The sequence below is a fragment of the Capsicum annuum genome, unplaced genomic scaffold (assembly GCF_002878395.1).
Source record: "Capsicum annuum cultivar UCD-10X-F1 unplaced genomic scaffold, UCD10Xv1.1 ctg2447, whole genome shotgun sequence".
Classification (NCBI taxonomy): Eukaryota; Viridiplantae; Streptophyta; class Magnoliopsida; order Solanales; family Solanaceae; genus Capsicum; species Capsicum annuum.
Genome location: NW_025830638.1, coordinates 725501 through 745411, shown reverse-complemented (window position 1 = coordinate 745411; position 19911 = coordinate 725501). Strand labels below are relative to the sequence as shown.

The 19911-nt window shown below is 38.5% G+C and overlaps 1 protein-coding gene across 1 annotated transcript in view; it reads right to left on the bottom strand.

Annotated features, from left to right (window-relative positions):
- The window catches only part of LOC107873438 (vacuolar sorting protein 18), a 71024-nt gene that overhangs the window by 29096 nt on the left and 22017 nt on the right, over positions 1-19911 (bottom strand). The window contains 9 exon segments of the mRNA XM_047402575.1: positions 97-202; positions 1469-1599; positions 1761-1823; positions 9859-9937; positions 10329-10471; positions 11663-11770; positions 18832-18891; positions 19542-19598; positions 19700-19819. Coding sequence (XP_047258531.1) covers positions 97-202; positions 1469-1599; positions 1761-1823; positions 9859-9937; positions 10329-10471; positions 11663-11770; positions 18832-18891; positions 19542-19598; positions 19700-19819 — 867 coding nt within the window.

The following is a 19911-nucleotide window of genomic DNA, read 5'->3' as shown; positions in this document are numbered from 1 at the left end:
ATTCGCATATTTAATAAACCTCAAAAAAAAAGATGGAGAAATTCTGCATGCACATATGAGACCAGATAAGCATTCCAAAAGCTAAATAACTTGAACCTTTTTGGTATATAAGGAAAGTAACAGATTGTGAATGCCAGGATCCTCATTCTGTAAACGATGAACACAATATTCCAGGTACTTGATTACTTCATGAGTTTCATTCCTGCAAGTGACGTATCGAAGAAATGATCTCATAAAAATCGGTAGAAATTATATGAATCAAATATTAGAAAGACTATCCAGATAAGTATATCCTGAATGCAGAAAACAATGGAGCAGAAGTGCCTTCAATGTGGAAGAAACTCATGCTGAACATTAGGACATACTACTATTCCACGCATATTGCTAGAGCACACAGAAGTCTTCACTTTCTGTAGAATCCTATGTGAGATTTGTGCATCTTATTATTCTCTAGTACAGAGGTATTATGTACTTACTGGAAAAGCTAAAAGATATGCGGAAATCCACATGAATTTATAATTTTGCAACAAGTCAAAGAGAATTTGCAGAAGAAACAAAGAGAATAACAATGAACCAACGCTTTTCAATTCACGAAAGATCAGTTCAGTCAAATGCAAACCAAACTGACAGTTCTTCTCCAAACTAAGTAAAGAATCCAATATCCAGATTACCTTAAAAGTTCTGGAAGTTTAATGCTCAAGCCACTTGATCTACAGAAACACTAACATGGTACACTTGGAGGTCATTTGGTAGCTGGTTAGAGTTATCCAGGTATTAGTAACGGATGAATTAGTTATGAGAGAATTTATGTATTAATTTATGCATGGATTAGTTAATCCACAATCACTATTGGAATGTTCAGCAGTATTTTAAGTTGGACACTGTCCCAAGTTGAACAAATACCATATGTGTATCTTGTTTGACACCAGCAAATAAGTGCTGCATAATTAAGTCATCAATATGTCTCTCCTCCTCTTTCATTCTGACATTATACCGAAGCATTTACACTTTTTGCTGAGGCTTACGTAGCTCCTCCTCCAGTCCTCCTCATCTCATTTGCTCAACAAAGTAGAGAAACCTCTGCAAACACTAACTCGCAATGGACCTGTCAGTTAAAGGGAAACTTCATTTCTACTTCTAAACCTACGCACTCCCATGGAGAAAGGAAGTGAAATACGAACATCAGCAGAAATCAGATGAGGCCTGCTAAAGGAGAAGATTACCGAAGGTGAAGCAGCAACTAAGGTCTAAGATACGCTTCAATGCACATCACTATGCACGTTGCTACATGGAAACTCTTTATAGAATAAACTATGTCACACACGGAAAAGGATCCAGTTTAACTACCCCCTCTCCACAAAACTAACAGACAACTAAATGAAGAAGAATTAGCACTTAAAAGTGAAAAGTCGTGAAGAATGTGTCAGTAAGATCACACAAGTCGACGTAAGGTAGAGATGCACATTACTTTGCATGTGGTTCACTTGAATAACGCATCATTGCAGGAATGAGCTTTCTCGGGTTCAAACTCTTGGTGGTCATCCATGACTCAACAGTTTCATATGCATCAAGCATGATGAGATCTAGCGCAAACTTGTACTGCAATAGAACAAAAGAAATCATCACTTCAAGCAATATAAACTTCACACGTTTAGGCTAAGAAGTTCCCACCCAAGTAGGGCAGATGCAATTACAGTGCATTCAAACAAAACCACTACTTAATAGTTTTTACCCATACACTTAATAGCTTTTACCCATACCTGAAGTTCTGTTGGAACATTAGGCTTCTGAAGAACTTGTAACACCTTCTTTGCTGCTCCTTGCTGTGTATTTGAATGGAAAAAGAAAGACAAATTACTGTTTGAAAGAGGATTACCATTCATGCCAACAATCAACTAATGCTATGAGCACAAAATGCAGAACAAATGCAAAAAGACCTAAAAATATTATTTCTTCCCATGGTCATTTACTTAAGTGTGCAAACAGAAGCAAGCAAGTTGACAGAAGTGCATGTTATTGCCAATTGCAATCTCAAAGAAAGAAATCAGTAAGAATGCATATGATGGTGCAGCGGGGTTGGACAGAGATCTCCAAAGATAATGCAAGGAAAGGATAGTGGAATCAGTAAACAAAATATGTGCAATATGCAACAAACCACTCTCCAGATGAGTCCATTGAAGACAAGTGTTGACTGGGATGTCCAAGCAAAATGCAAACTGAAGATGAGTGTAGACCGGGAAGTCCAAGCAAAATGCAAACATCATTCTATTTCATCTGCATATTTAAAGGTATAAGCGCAAACGCAAGAAGCGAACACCATAGAAAATTGCACCGCTAAGAGTACAACAAGATTCACTCTCCGGAAGTAAAAGACACTACTAGAAGAAGAATAGCTCTGAAGCTCCAGTACTACCTCCTAGTCAACTAATTGCACTTCGAAAAGATATATGATCCACTCATAATAATAACCTGATGTTGGGTGTATTTATGCACTTTTGAGGTTCTTCAGAGATGCTTGGAGGTGAGTGGGGTTCCAGTGGCGTACGGCATACATCAGATCGATCAAGGACATGTATAATGGAGTCAGACTCAGGTGAGGACGGGGGAGGAGATTCAGAGCATTTCCCTGTCTTGACAGGGTTGCATCAGGGATCAACTCTTAGCCCGTTTGTGTTTGCTTTGGTGTTTGAGGTGTTGACACGGCGTATTCAAGAAGAGGTGCCTTGGTGTATGCTTTTGGAAGATGACGTAGTTTTGATTGATGATACGCGAGGGGATGTGAATGATAAATTGGAGGTTTGGAGACAGACCCTACAGTCTAAAGGGTTCAGGTTGAGTAGGAGCAAACAGAGTATATGGAATGTAAGTTGAGTAACTTGAGGCAGGAGAACGAGGTGGTAGTAAGGTTGGACTCCCAGGTTGTTTGTAAGAGGGATAGTTTTAAGTATCTCAGGTCCATGATCCATGGGAATGGAGAGATTGATGAGGATGTCTCCCACCGTAGGATGGATAAAGTGGAAGCTCTCCTTGGGAGTGTTGTGTGATAAGAAGGTGCCGCCCAAGCTTAAAGGCAAATTCTACAGGGTGGCGGTCCGTCCGGCCATGCTGTATGGAGCGGAGTGCTGGCCAGTCTAGAACTCCCACATTCAAAATTTGAAGGTGACGGAAATACAGATGTTGCGTTGGATGGGTGGGCTTACTAAGGGTGATAGGGTTAGGAATGAGACTATCCGGAACAAGGTGGGAGTGGCTTCGGTGGAGGACAAAATGCGGGAAGTTCAGTTGAGATGGTTCGGACACGTGATGAGGAGGGGCACGGATGCCCCAGTTCGTAGGTGTGAGAAGCTAGCTTTGGATGGTTTCAGGAGGGGTAGGGGTATGCCGAAGAAATACTGGAGAGAGGTGATTAGACGTGACATGAAGCAGTTACAGCTTACTGAGGACATGACCCTAGATAGAAAGGTCTGAAGGACGTGAATCGGGTTAGAAGGCTAGTGCATATGGGTGGATCATAGTCAATAGTTAGGAGAGCTTTGGGGTAGCCGGGCTGGAAGCCTAAGGGCTATGTCCATAGGTTGGAACTGCTAGTAGGAGGGTATGGGGGTGAGGGGTGCCTTTGGGTTGTTGGTGTAGGGTATTACCTTGTGAGTGTCCTATTTTTGTTATTCCATCTTGTTTCATGCTTTGTTACGAATTTGTTTACTATTTTTTGTCTTGAGCCGGGGTCTATCAGAAACACCCTTTCTACTTCTCCGGAAGTAGTGGTATGGACTGCGTACATTTTACCCTCCCTAGACCCCACTATGTGGGAATACACTGGGTTTTTTGTTGTTGTAGTGTTACTATTCTAGCTTATTTACCCTTGTTTTGAGAATAATTCATGTTCTTTGTGTGTTAATATGATATAAACAAGCATATAAGTATTAAAGTGTGTGATTACAATGGTTCAAGGTGTTTTCAAACAAGTTTGTACTTAATTGAGTCATTTAGAGTGCAATCAAGAAAACTAGTTTTACTAGAGCTAGTTGTGTGTCTAGTTGGATTCGTTTGATTCTAATGTATTTAATGTGTTCCAAATGGTTTAAATGTGTAATTATCTATGGAATAACTTGTTCGTAATGGACAAAATTCAATTGGATTAAGTTAAGAGTCGGAGCGATAAGTTGAAGATCATGGAAACTAGCCTTATCTTAGGTCTTGTTTTGATCCATCGTTGAGGATATTATGTTGTTATGATCTCTAATTTGTGGTGTGCGGTGATGTAGGAAGCTTTGTGAGCTGAATATGGTGACAGATTGATGATAAAAAGGCTTGAAATTCATTGGAAATACACTACAAAAGGCATGGAAAAAAGGAGGGACGTTCAACACTTAACCAAAATTTTAGAGGCTAATTCCATTGAGCCAACGCGATAGCAACGTGACGAACCAGTCAAGCAACGCTATGACCAACGCGCCGCGTTGATGTGCCCATGCACAGCCAAATATGATTCTTTGCCGACACGGCTTGGGCATTATCCCATTATTAATATAATAAAGTGCACACGTTTTGAGGGGCTATGGGAATATCTTGGATCACATAATATCCTATTCCTAGAAGGTTTGGTAATTGTCCACTATAAATATATTGCATTACATACTTTGTAGAAGAGCTTGGACAATTTTGTGACGGTTCGGACACTTCTTATTAGGTTTTTAATAATTTCTTTAGCTTTTAAATATATCATAACATGTATTCAATTATTTGGATCGTGATTATGAATATTATCGACTAAAAACCCTCTTTCCGGGGTTAAAACCAAGAACATGAGTACTATTGTTTTGAATTAAATTTGTTTAGCTTTGTTTATCATATTTGGTTGTTTGTTTATTCTTGATTTAATTATTTTAAGGATTGATCACCCTTAGAATAAATCTATTGTCAACCTTGAGATCTCGGGAGAGGAAATAGGGAGATAGAACATGGGAATAAACAAAGTATGGTTCTTATTTTTTTATAAAATAAGGAATTCAAATTAGCGTCTCGGACATGGATGTACTTAGATGCCTTACTTGATTCACACGTAGGATGATAGCTTACAGAACTTAATTGAATTATTACATCCCCGCTCAACGAAGTGATTGTAATGTCCAAATTAGGTAAAAGGTTAGAGGTCGGAAGACCATGATCATGTAATTAACCCTACGAATCAACAACCAATATAAGCAAATTAACGAATAAAGTTCAATAACATTGTATGATTGTTCGAAGTGCTTTAACCCTGAGCTTTACTCCATTGATTGTTTCAAGTACTTTTAATTTACGCATTGTTTACTTTTCTATAGTTTACAAATTCCAAACTCTCTTTTTGGTTACTCTTGCACTAAATTAATCTAAACTGTGAGCTAGAATTGAATCGTTGTTGAAACAGGTCCCTGTAGGATAGATACTCGACTTTCTTGAAGGCCACTTTACTACTTGGTAGACTACGTACACTTGCGTGTGCGCTTGGGCGTTGTCATAACCCCAGTATACCTTCTTAAGTTATCATCACCGGACACCAATTATGTTAATATATCATCTCTGTCCTCTATTTCCATCTCAAAGTCTACAGGTGAAGCACTTTCTTATTCAGGATAGCGATGGGCTACGATTGATGAGTTGTCTTCTTTACATACAAGTAGCAATTTGAAGCTTGTTCCTCTTCCTTCAGGTAAATCTACAGTTGTTTGTCACTTGTCACTGGGTTTATGCGGTCAAAGTTGGAATGGACTGCCAAGTTGATCGCCTTAAGGATTGATTTTGTTGTCAAGGGATATACTCAGATATTTGCGCTTGATTACCATAATTCTTCCTCTCCCGGGTCAAAATATCATCTCTCAATCTTTTTCTATGCATGGATGTCCGCCACTGGCCTTTTTGTCAGTAGGGCATTAGAATGTTTTTCTCTGTGGCAACCTTAAGGAGGAAATTTTATATGGAGCAACTACCTAGTATTGAGTTTGCTCAGGGTAAGACTACTAGTAGTCTACTATGTCAATTGCGTTCGTCACTCTAAGGTTCAAAACTCTCCTTGACTTCAACACAGAATTCAGGAGTTTGGCAGGACTCGTAGTAAAGTTGACTACTTTGAGTTTTATCGGCATTTTGCTCCAACGAAGTATCTATTTGGTGGTTTATATTGACGATGTCGTTATCAGCAACAATGGGCAGAAAGATATCATTAATTAAAAGTAACATATCTTTCATAATTTTCTAGATATTGAGGTTGCTCGATCCAAAGCAAATATAACACCTCGTACCTACGAGCTAAAGTTTGACCCTTGAATATGATAACCCGACCTAAACCATGAGAATACGATCATACATATGAGCTAAGGTTTAATTTTGATGTGTGGTGCTACTACACAAGTGTGGAGTTGTTTAGAAATTGAAAGAACTGAAATTGAAAGTTTTGGGTTGATACACGACACAGGGTACGGCCTTATGATGGGCATACGGGCCGTACCTGGCAACGGGGTGTACGCATAGAGCACTGTGGTCTTGTGACTTATGGTGAGAAAGACGATTGTAAATCAAACATAAGGACCGCACATGAAGTGTGGACGGAAGGCCCCCGATATTGAGCTACTATTCTAGACTTCTGTCCATGTACGACCAATTTATGGTTGTACAAGGCACCATAAGTGGAGCCTACCGAATAAAGAACCAATTGTGGCTCACATATGGACATATGGACGGTAAGTGGCAAGTACGGCCACCCAATACCATATGTGAGGTTTCACAGAATATAATACGACCCAGCAGAGCCACGACCTACCAACATGAAAGCAACCAACTGGTCTTACTTGAACTTGTCCGAAAACTAAGCTAGTGTTTAAGATGTCCATGCACAGTACACCTACAGACCATAAGTGTAATCCATGAACCATACATGGAGCCCTAAGAGTTTGTAAATGGTCCAACACACTCTATTCAAACACACTTTTACGTATTTTTCACCATTATTCAATTCTCTAAGCCCTAAACGCCGTTTTTCTCTTCTCCTCATTCTTGTATACCAAGGTAAGGTTCTTCCATGAATTTCTAACCTATTTTATCTACTTTATGTATGTCTGAAGTGAATGTCATGTAGAGTTGATTTGCTCTTACAAGTTAAGACACCGAGTGTCGATTCCGCACAAGCCAAGGTTCGGGGCATGACATTATTTCACAATGAAAGTATATCTTAGACATTCTTGAGGAGACGAGAATGATGCCAAATAAACCCATTAACACTCCTACGCATCCGAATGGTAAACTACAACAGAAACTGGGGCATCCACTCAGTAATCCTAGAAAATGTAGGCAGTTGATTGGCAGGTTAAATTATCTCACAATCCCCTCTGATGATCAAGGCCATGAGAACATCGTTGGTTATAGAAATCTTGATTGGGCAGGATCACCTTCTGATAGATGTTCTTACATCTAGACATTATGTTTTAGTAGGAGGTAATTTGGTGTCCCAAAGGAGTAAGAAACAAAATATGGTTGCTCGATCTATAGCAGAAGTAGAACATTGAGCAATAGGCAACCTGTGAGCTAGTTTGGATCAACCAGTTACTTAGAGAAAAACACTAGGTGATTTCTTCTCATCTATTCTATTCTTAGTGGACAGAGTTACCTAGTATTTGTTGCTGGTGGGGGTGGCAGATGGATTTAGTCGAGGTGCGCGCAAGCTGGCCCGAACACCACGGTTATCCAAAAAAAAAATTGGACAAATCAATCAAATGAAAGTTGTGTGTGATAATCAAGAGTCTCGTTTATATTTCATAAATTCCAGTATTTCACGAGCGGACTAAGCATACTGAAATCAGAAAAGGGCCAAAACTACTCCTAAACAATCCAAAATGGAGAAAAAATACCCTCAATTTCTTTTTTGGCTCAAAAACCCCTCCATTTGTTTTTTGGCTCAAAAATACCCCCTTGTTTGTCTTTTGGCTCACAAATACCCCTTGCTATAACGGAATGCAGCTAGGCGGCCAACGTGGATAAGAAACGACATTTGACCTGTCCACATAAGCTGCCAGCGTGGATAATCAGAGCCCATGTCTTAATAAATCCGACACGTCTTACAAAAATCTGACTCGTCTTTAAATTAAAGGGTAAAATTAAATCTACCCCTCATTAGATCTGAACTCTTCCAAAACCCAAAATACAGTAGCAAACAACCAAACAATTGCTAAAAAAAATGCAGCAGCAAAATGGCCCAAATGCAGCACCTATATGCTCTTTTAAAATAAGGTTATTGGCCAAAAAGTGTTGCAAACAATTCATCAAAGTTACAGCTACGAGTTGCCTTAAAAAATGCAACCACATTATTTGTCAAATATAGCAACCAAGAAAGTGTGGAAAATAGGTTACCTATGCCCGAAATGCTCATGATAGCATCCCCTTCCCCATATTCTTATTGAGCCAAAGATAGCCAAGCCAAGCAATCATCAAAAAAAAAAACACGTAAGTAAACACTTTCATAACTGAAAGAAAAGCAAGAGCAACCAGTTCCTTTGAATCAAATCGAAACAACTAACAAGAAAGCTGAAACGGGAGAATTTTTGAGTATTAATGAGTGAAGGGTAAGCGCATAGCGATGAACACCATAAGATGTTCATCGTTTATCTTATAATGATCAATACAACGCCCCTGCTTCTCTTTACTCCATAGCTAAAATGAAACAATAAGATTAACTATCTTGCTGAGAATTTAAAAATCAATCAGAAAAGTAAAGCATAAAGAAAAATTTAATCATTATAAGAATATATGGAATCCACACTGGCAGCTTATGTGGCCATGCCAAGTGGCGTTTTTATCCACATGGGCAGCCTGATTGCATTCCTTCATATAGAGGGGTATTTGTGAGTCAAAAAACAAACGAAGGGGTATTTTTGAGCCAAAAGACAAACGGATGGGCACTTTTGAGCCAAAAAACAAACGGAGGATATTTTTTGCTCCATCTAGGATAGTTCAGAGGTAGTTTTGGCCCTTTTTCCGTATTGAAATTGACTGTCACTTTTTCAAAGAAAATACTCTCAGTAGATATTATTACAAAGTCTGTGAAGCCAAGTGATCAGCTTGAAGATATTTTTACCTTGTCCCTCATTGGTCCACCTATTAGTTACATGTAACAAGCTCGATATGTATGACTTATATGCACCGGCTTGAGGGGGAGAGTCAGAATAGAAATAGGAATAGGATTGTATATAGTCTCCTAAATGAAAAAAGATTGAAATATACAAATAGTGCTTAGTGTAATGATGTAGTTAATGCACCTTAATAATATTTTCCGAGAGTCAGAGAGTCAGTACTTTTCATATGTGCCATTCAAAGTGAGTTTTTGTGAAGAAAGGGAGATTATCCATGGTGGTGGAGGCTAGGGAACATTCTACAGGTTATGACTTACTCCAGAATTTGAGCCGAAGGTGTTTAATGCTAATGGGGAGGTGTAGGGGAAGAAAGAATGGAGGAGGAGAGGGATGGGATGGGGTGAGAAGTCGAAGTTGAGAAAATTTGAAGAACTGCCTGGCCGGAAAGCTCCATACTTGGAAGCCCCATTAATAAGATTGACGTTTGGCAATCTAATCACACCCAAAGGAATACAAGGAAGAATTGTATTATACACCAGATCTAAGAAGAAACTCTACCATGAAAGACAACAATCCACCTTTGATTGTGGAGGGGAATAGTTTTCTCCAAACAAAGGAAAAACAAGACAACTATCCAAAATTATAAACAATCCTCTGGGAACCCCAACATGAAAGTGGAATAAGACATTAGTTAACAAAAGAAAAGGACAACGCAATGAAAAACCAGCATGTCAAAAGATACATAAAAAGAACATACCTGAATGTAGTGGTGAAGCACAATTTCATATTGCTCCTTTAGACTAGCAAAGAACACTAACTCATCACTTCTACCGTAGCTGCAACAGAAAAAGAAACAACATAAAGGACAGTCAAGTCGGACAAGAACAATTAGCACATATAGGGAAGCAACAAATAATAAATAAATACATTAAGCGAAGATGACTGGACTTTACTAAGAAAGAGTTCATGTTTTCTGCAGTTAACATAGGTTTCTTTTTTTTTTTTTTTTTTGCATGAGATTTCAGCTTGAAAAAGGTTGCAGCTCACAGCACTTAAAATGTCACACATTTTGCCAAGTGAGTCTGTGAAATAGCATGACATGCAAAATATGTACTACGGTTTTTGGAGGCGGCGGAGATAGAAAAGGTTACTAACTGGACTGAAAGGAAAAAAGAGAAGAGAATCAAATTTAACACCAAGCTAGAGATCAGTTGCCAGCTAAGCTACCTTTCCAGTAGTTTCATGGTGGTTGCCTCATCCAATACATCCTTGCAGTCACTTAGGAAAGCACGAAACTCCTTAATGAGTGATTGGTACTCGGAATTATTACTGTCCAATGCAACATCATCTTCCAGAAGCAGCCGATTGATCTGCACGCAAGATGTATGGAATCAAAAACCTGAAAAGGCCAATTATCTATGTTCAAATAACAGCACCATGTTATCACTTATCATTCATGACTTGAAAGTAACTGCCCAGATGACTAGAGTTTTCAGGTGAGGAATGGTCATTTAAGTCTTCTCCCATACCCTTTTAGTGGAGAATCCACTCCTTAGTTGTCACACTGCTGCATCTGACGAAGCTCTTTAGGCACCTCTTGAAGGCAGGCAATGTAACACATACACCCTTCCCTTTATTATAAAGGACCTTCTCATCAATTACACAGTTTTCTGCCCAAAATTGACTTGGCTTTGTCAAAAGATCACATCACTAAAAACTTAAGCCGTTCCCTGTCCCAAAACAGTCATGAAATAGCATAGAATCAGGGACAGCAGCTAGAATGGACACTAAGCAAAATGATCCAAGAATGTTAATATCCATCTCCTTACTAGATCAAATAGGGAACTGGTGAACTATCAGAGAGAGCTCACCAGAGGTACCATTTATCCAGTCTATCAACTAAGTCTATCGAATAGAATAAAGTACACGCTTCGGAGACAATAGCAAGGAAACAATAAAATCTTTTAATAATCTATGTTTCATTGCATACATACAATTATTGTTCTTTTGAACATACAGTTTATTAGAAAGTCTTAATTAAATATGTAAAAAGGGAGTGATGTAAGGAGTAGTGCCCTACATCTGATTAGACGTACAATATACATGGTAAAGTGTGTGTATACAGATTTCAAATGTAAGACAGTTGTCTCATGCATTCTTCCATTCTTTCTCATACCCTCACAAACCATTTCTGCTTCCAGAGCGAATTCTAACACCAGTTCCTACTTTTCCTTTCATGATACTCCTTCAAAGAGTTCCCCATATGGTTGTACAATTTGATTGGTTCTCTATCCATTCCCCAATAAAATGGTACTTTTTCACCATCTCCTATCCTATAGAATATTACTTAGTACTTCCTTCCAACCTCTGTGACATACATCAGTACAGGTGAAAAAGACATGAAAGCCGAATGACCTATGATAGACCTAGATGTAGTAGGAACTGGAAACAGAGATATTCCCAATACTAGCGTTCAGAACAAATTTACTGTTAATAAAACCAGGGAAAAAAATATTAGCTAAAGGTTTAATAAAACAAGCTCCGTTTAAAAAGAGATGAACCTTATCAAGATATAATTCAGTTGCCCATGTTGAAATCATAGTTATTTGACACTTTTCATCCTTTGAAAGAATATCAAGCTTCCGCAGGAGAAATGTTCTCAATGCATCCTGAAAGCAAAGAGAGTTATATCGAGGAAGACATTTTCAACTTCTTCTTTTTAACTACTAATTTTATTATTCGCTGTTTTTTCTTTTCAAAGTTTCCAGATATCACAAATCAGAAAACTAACAAAATTGACTTTCGAACAGCAGATCAAGGAATACCTCTCATTATAACATGAGCATAATTACATCATGGCTCTATGCGACAGAACAAACATAACACTAGAGATCCGTTAAAAAAGAGGATGGGACATTCAATGTTACCTCTTTCAAAAAATAGAATGGGATATCTACGCAAATATAGGTACATTTTCTTCCTGAAGAATAATTGCTACATATTATGACAACGATAGAACCACTAAGCAAGAAGACAACTTTGAGAAATTAAACTTCCCGTGATTCTAAACTATAAGAATTTTTTAAAATCAGTAAGCAATAAAAAAACCTCATTATTAACCATCTCAGACAGAAGTGGAATATCTATACTATATATCAGCAGACAAAAACAACAGCATCCCTCAAGTCCTAGTGAAGATTGTACGGAAAATGGAAACAGATACTAAACAGTAGAGAAAATTGGAATCCAGGAACATTTGGTTTGCAGTCAGGATCTGTCAAATAAATATGTCTATCAAAGATGTTTAGTATTGTTAGAATACAAGTAGGATTATACAAGCTCCCAAGTATCACTAACTTGAAGCAACATCTCTTTCAGCATTTCCAGACTAAAGACCTTGGCAGACTGAAATACTTTCTCCGTATTAAGGTAGCTCGGTCCAAATCAAGTACTGTTATTTCTCAACGCAAGTATGCTTTAGACATTCTTGAGGAGACAGAAATGATGGGATGTTGACCCATTGGCACTCCTATGGATCCAAATGCTAAACTTCTGTCAGGACAGGGGGAGCCACTCAGTGATCCTGAAAGGTATAGGCGGTTGATTGGAAAGTTAAATTATCTCACAGTGACTAGACCTGACATTTCTTTTTCGGAGTGTTGTAAGTGAGTTTATGACTCCCACTGTAATAGTCATTGGGATGCAGTTGTTCGTATTTTGAGATATATAAAGTCATCACCAGGTTTGGTGAGGAAGAAAACTCAATAAATCAGTCCATGTGCTTCGATTTTCGGCGACTGTCAAAGTCTAGTTTGAGCCCTCGTCTATTTTACAAGTGTTGTGCGCGAAAACCAACGCTACCACAAGGTGCGAAACGCTCAGGCGATCAAACCCCAATGACCACAACTCATCTCCGGCGATTCACGCGCCGCCGGCAGGTTCAGAGCCATGTGTCACGCGCCGGTGCGTGCGGTTTATTCCGGACAGTTTCCAGCCATGTTTATTTTCCAGCTAGGTCGCCACTTCATTACAAAGTTGTACCAATAGTTTTTTCTTGATTCCGACAAGTCTTTCACGATTTCGATCGCCGGAACCTAAATTCCGGCGGCTTTTCCGGCAGTAACTTTTTTTAGTAGCCTCAATTATTCATTCTAAGGCTACTCATACGATTATTTTCTGATTCCGAGCAACTTCCGGACATCAGATATTATATCCGGCAACTTTTCTTTTTCCCGACCAAATTCCTACAGTATTTCTTTTTCATGATTAAATCTGAATCTTAATAAGGAGATCGGAAAATCAGATGTCAGTGTTTATGAAGAATCAACGAGGGGAAAGTCAATTTGGAAATCTCGACCTAGGTGTAGTTATTGTAAAAGGTTTGAACATACTCGTGGTGTATGCTATTCTCGACCTTAAGTGTAGTTATTGTAATAGGCTTGGACATACTCGTAGAATGTTATTCTTTGCATGGTCGACCACCTAAAAATGCTCATATTGCTCAGTCTAACACCACAGGTGATCAACGGGTATATTTATCTAACAAGGAATATAATGAATATCTTCAGTATCAAGCAAGTAAGCATATATTTCTACCAATAGCCTCAACTGCACAATCGCCTACTTTGGATCATAGGTTGTGAACTCAGGTGCTTCTGACCATATTTCTCGTGACAAATCACTTCTGTCTGAAATTGTTTATTCATAATCTCTTCCTGCTATTACTTTAGCTAATGGAATTCGAACAGAGCCAAAAGGAGCTGGACAAGACAAACCCGTATCTTCTGCCACTCTAGACTCTGTTCTTTATATCCCTGGTTGTCCTTTTAATCTTGCATCTATTAGTTTTGACACGTGCCCTTGATTGTAGTATAACTTTTTTTATGATTCTTTTCTAATGCAAGACCGCAAAAGGGGACAGACAATTGGCATAGGACATGAATCAGAGGGCCTTTACCATCTTACCTCTTTAAATTCCTTTACAGCATGCTCCGCTATAGATCCTCCCGACCTTATTCACAAACGTTTAGGACATCTGAGTCTATCCAAGCTACAAAAGATGGTGCGTAGTTTGTCTAGTCTATCCACATTAGATTGTGAGTGGTGTCAACATGGGAAACACACCCGTGCTACATTTTCACGTAGTATTGAGAGTCACTCAGAGTATTTTCTCATTAGTTCATTCTAATATTTGGGGTCCTAGTAGAGTCAGTTCACCCTTAGGATTTCGTTACTTTGTCACTTTTGTCGATGATTTTTCAAGATGTACTTGGGTTTACTTGATGAAAGATCATTCCAAGTTATTGTCTATATTCAAAGGTTTATGTGCTGAAATACAAAATCAATTTGGTGTTTCTATTAGTGCTTTTCGTAGTGATAATGCCTTAGAATACTTATCCTCCCAGTTTCAGGAGTTTATGACTCACCAAGGAATCATTCACCAGACATCATGTCCATACAACCCTCAGCAGAACGGTATAGGAGAAAGGAAAAATAGGCATTTCATTGAGACTGCCCGCACTCTTCTCATTGAATCCCATGTTCCGTTGCATTTTTAGGGCAATGCAATCCTCGTATCTTGCTATCTCATTAATAGAATGCCATCATCTTCGATCCAGAATCAGGTTCCCCATTCCATACTATTTTCTCAGTCACATATCTACTCTATCCTCCCTTGTGTTTTTGGGCGCACATGTTTTGTTCATAACTTAGACCCAGCAAATGTCTTCCTTGGTTACTCTCGAGTTCAAAAAGGGTATCGATGCTATTCACCTGATCTGGGTCGCTACCTTGAGTTCAAAAAAGGTATCGATGTTATTCACCTGATCTGGGTCGCTACCTTATGTCCGTTGATGTCACATTCTTTGAATCTCAACATTACTATACATCTTCTGATCATCTTAATATCTCGGAGGTTTTACCCATACCTCCAGTTTTACCCACACCAATCTCTGAGGAATTTACAGTTACTTCTCCATCTCCAGCTACAGTGCCACCACTTTTGACTTATCACCGCCACCCACGTTCAGCATCAGTCCTAGATGATTCATGTCATGCGCCTGACGCTTGCGGACCTGCCTCCTTCTAGCCAATCAATTGCACTTCAAAAAAGTATAAGATTCACTCGTAATGCTAACCCACATTATACTTTCTTGAGTTGTCATCGTTTGTCATCACCCCATTATGCTTTCGTATCATCTTTGTCCTCTATTTCCATCCCTAAGACTACAGGTAAAGCACTTTCCCATTCAGGATGAAAACAAGCTATGATTGATGAGATGTCTTCTTTACATACTAGTGATACTTGGGAGCTTGTTTCCCTTCCTGCAGGTAAATCTACTGTTGGTTGTCGTTGGGTTTATACAATCAAAGTTGATCCAGATGGTCAGGTTGATCGGCTGAAAGCTCGCCTTGTTGCCAAAGGATATACACAGATATTTGGGCTTGATTATAGTAACATTTTCTCTCCCGTGGATAAAATAGCATCGGTTCGTCTTTTTCTCTCTATGGTCGCCATTCGTCATAGGCCTCTTTATCAGTTGGAAATTAAGAATGCTTTTCTGCATGGTGATCTTGAGGAAGAAGTCTATATGGAGCAACCAACTAGTTTTGTTACTCAAGGGGAGTCTAGTAGCCCTGTATGTCGATTCCGCAAATTACTCTATGATTTGAAACAGTTCCCTCGAGCCTGTTTCGGAAAGTTTAGCACAGTGATTCAGGAGTTTGGCATGATTCGTAGTGGAGCTGATTACTACTGATCACTCAGTATTTTATCACCATTTTGAACCAAATCTGTGTATTTATTTGGTGGTTTATGTTGACGATATTATTATCACCGACAATTATCAAGATGGTATCAGAGCCTCTACGATCTTGGTAGAGAATCAAAGAGCTTCCGATGCCGACAAGCGGCTACGACCCATATATGCCGCCCGTTCGACCAATGAGCAAAAGTTAGGCTACCACACTTTTTTTCCCTACTTTCCCATATCTAATTTGCATAGTACCGTGCATCTTTTCGAACTACTTTCTCATATCTGAGTTACATAGCACCGTGCGTCTTTTCGGTGACTCCTTAGATATGATTTGCATAGTTCCATGCGTCTTTATGGTGAATCCTCGGATCTGATTTGTGTAGGGCAATGTTTTGGACGGCGAAAGACAACAAGAGGCGACAAGGCCCCGTCTCGCCACGCGGCGAAGCGAGCGGCAAGGCGAGCGCCTTTTGAATGTACGGCAACAATTGATATAAAAAATTAAAATAATATATAAATGATCAAAATTTTAAGAACACTAATATATTAGGAAATATTTCAAGTCAAGAAATAAAAATATATAGTATAAAGATACTAAAAGTCTAGAACTTAAATGACTCAACAATTCAATATCTTATCAAGTGTTGTTTGAATCGAGTAATGCCGCCATTCATGGTACGTCGACAAAAATTACAAATCACCGCATCTTTTGTCGGTCCTTGTGTACAATAATTCCATCCTATGTCCTTTTGTTTGCTACTAGTAGATTGGGCGCCATTGAAATTGAAAGTTGTTAATCATCAAATAATTTAATTAGTATATTAATATTACCATCATGCTATGTTAATTCCACAATCTACATAAGTTATTAAAAAAAAATTACATAATAAGTTATTAAAAAAAAGAAGTATATTAATATTATCACTGGTTAAGTATATTAATATAATAAGTACATTAAAAAAAAATAATAATAAGTATATTAATATTACCACTGGTTATAACAGGAACACTATAATAGTGCATGTGAGCATGTCACAAGTTCACTGTTACAGATGATGTCGGCCGCCGGAAAATAGAAGAAAGAGAAGATAAAAAGAGGAAGAAAAAAAATAACAATACCAATAGGCATATCCAGTCGCTCGCTGGATTAAGAAGAAAAAAATAGAAATCATTGCTTACCGGAGTTTCAAAAGTCACCGGAGTTCGTCGCCGGTCGTCGAAATCAAACATGTGAGATGAATGGTCGCAACCGCAGTCACCAATCTGTAAGTTGGTAGTGTTAAAATGTGTAAATAAACCCTAAAATTAGCTTATATACCTAAAACCCTAATTTTTAAAAAAACAATTAAAAGGCGTCACCTTTCTCGCAAAGGCGTCGCCTTTTGATTTTCGCCACGCCATGGACTGAAGAGGCGACATAGGCTCGCCATTCGCCATTAGTGAAGAGGCGCTCGCCTTTTACAACACTAGTGTAGGGTAGTGTCATCATTCCAACCCTACCCATATAAGTTCTCCTTTTCAATAGGATCATGTTGTCATTCCGGCCCTACTTATATAATCTCTTTTTCAGGGTCGTGTCGTCATTCCGACCCTACCCATAAAATTTCTATTTTTCAGTAGGGTTGTGTCATCATTCAGACTCCATTCTGTTCCTCAGTAGGATCGTGTCATCATTCCGACCCTACCATATAATTTTTTCTCAAATGGTGACTACTTTTCAGCCATCAAATCTAATAATCCGGCGCGTGAGTACGTTCCGGCCAGTTCTTCGGTGACTATCTTGTTCAAGATCTACTCATCTCTTGATTTCAAGATGACCCTTATATTTTATACCAGTTTCCGGTAATTTTCCAGTGACACATTAACTTTTCGGCGATGTTTACTACTTTTCGAATCACTTTTTCAATTTGTTCCATTTCAGTTGAGGTCTCCCAGACGTCACCGAAGACATGATCCTAGATAGGAAGGTCTGGAGGACGCGAATTAGGGCAGAAGAATAGGGTCGGTTTGGGTCGCTAGTGTAGGGATTTACTTGGTGGGGGTTTTATTCTTGTTATTCTTGTTATGATTCCGTGTTCCATGTTTTATTACGAATTTGTGTGCTTTCCTCTGTTTTCTAATACTTATGGGTGCCGTATTTATGTTATGTAATCTAGTCCTATGCTTTACTATGAGTTTGTGTGGTATCTCGTGACTTGAGCCGGGGGTCTATCGGAAACAGCCTTTCTACTTCTTTAGAGGTAGAGGTATGGACTGCGTACATTTTACCCTCCCCAGACCCCACTAGGTGGGAATACACTGGGTTTGTTGTTGTTGTTGGTTGTCTCCCAGACGTCCAACGCAGTCCTTATCAGTTTTCTTGGAGATATCTTCACCAAGTCCATCATCGATCCTCGTATTAGTTACATCCATAACAAGCTTGGTACATATGTCTTCTATGCACCAGCTTAAGGAGGAGTGTTAGAATATGAGTAGGAATAGCATATATAATCCTACTTGAAAAAGGATTGCAATGCAGTGTCCTATTAGGAAAAGGATTGAAATATAGTGTCTATAAATAGGGTCTCAATGTAATAATATAGATATAACAATTCAATAATATTCTTCTCATACTTTCACACGTATTATAAAACTTCAGTATGATATGTCAAGGTTTCATAAGCAATAATTTCATGTAACTCAAGACCAAATACAATATCCTATAATGAGTCACCTGCAACGGACTCCAAATATGAAATATTTAAGTTCTAACACAAGCTTCTTAGTTCTTACAGGCTAATAAATTCCTTTTTAGATAAGAACAAGATGAATTTTCTTAGTTCTTACAGACTACTACAGATCATTGCTTCGAATAAACAAGATGATTTTCTCTTTCAACAGCAAGACGATTGAACTAAGATGAATTTCACCTTTTCATATTTCCAGTAAGTGAAAAAAGAAAATCTTTTCTTGCATCACCATAAGGAAAGTCATACCTGTTCCCCTATGCTAATGAACTTCAACGAGATCTCTTCAAAAGATAATACATAGTTAATCTGCAACATTCATTTCCTTTCATTAGAGAGGTCTCCAGTTCCAGGAATAAATACAGATTACTTAGCAAGCCTGGTATGTCAAACAGAAGTAAAGAAAAGAAAAGGACATGAAAGGAAAGTTGCATTAACACCTTGTATGTCAATTTATCGTCAAGCAATATCTAGGCCCAAGGGACAGAATTTTAATGCACAGACGTAGTTTTACAGGAAATATTATGATAATCAAATTGATACTACTGAAAATGTTAAGGAAGATTTTAATGCAGATAACATTAGTTTTCAAGAAGATAATCAAATTGATACAACTGAAAGTGTTATGGACTATCTGAAGCTGACCTTCTACGGAGGGTTCTTCACGGGGTTTCCCTAGGAGCAAGATAGATGAAAGTATTTTCATTTATCAGGAAAAAAAATTCTAGTGGTATTTGTAGAATAGAGTAGACATCGACTTTGACTGCTACAGAAGATTGTGAAAAATACACTTTTTGCTGGTCGCTACAAAATTTGAAAATGGCAAACAAGGATCACTTTCTTCACGAGGCATGTGGCTGGTTGACAAGTATCAAGTTTAGGAAGGTACAAAGAAACAACTAATAAAGAAATGGAAACCACGAGATGGAAGTAACTAAATAAATAAGTAGACTAATTACTTTTGCATAGAATGATGCAGCTCTGAGGAACTCCTTGGCAACAAAAGCAGTTTCAGCCTGCATATCATGAGGTATATGATGAAAAAGCAAAAAAGAAAAAAAGCATAAAAGGCATCATATATCCCAGTGGAAAAGAATAAGTTCAAATCAGCCATGACCTGAACCAGATAAACTTGGTCTCTCTGCATAGCATCACGACAACTAGCCAAAGCTGCAGCATATTCTTTCAAGTTCAAGTACACTTTCCACATATCGTGGCCTTCATCATTTACGGATACCTAAATTCAGATGGTCGATTTCAGAACCTGAAGCAGAAATATAATCGTACAACCACATCACATAAGATTCAAGACAACGACTATTACCGCAC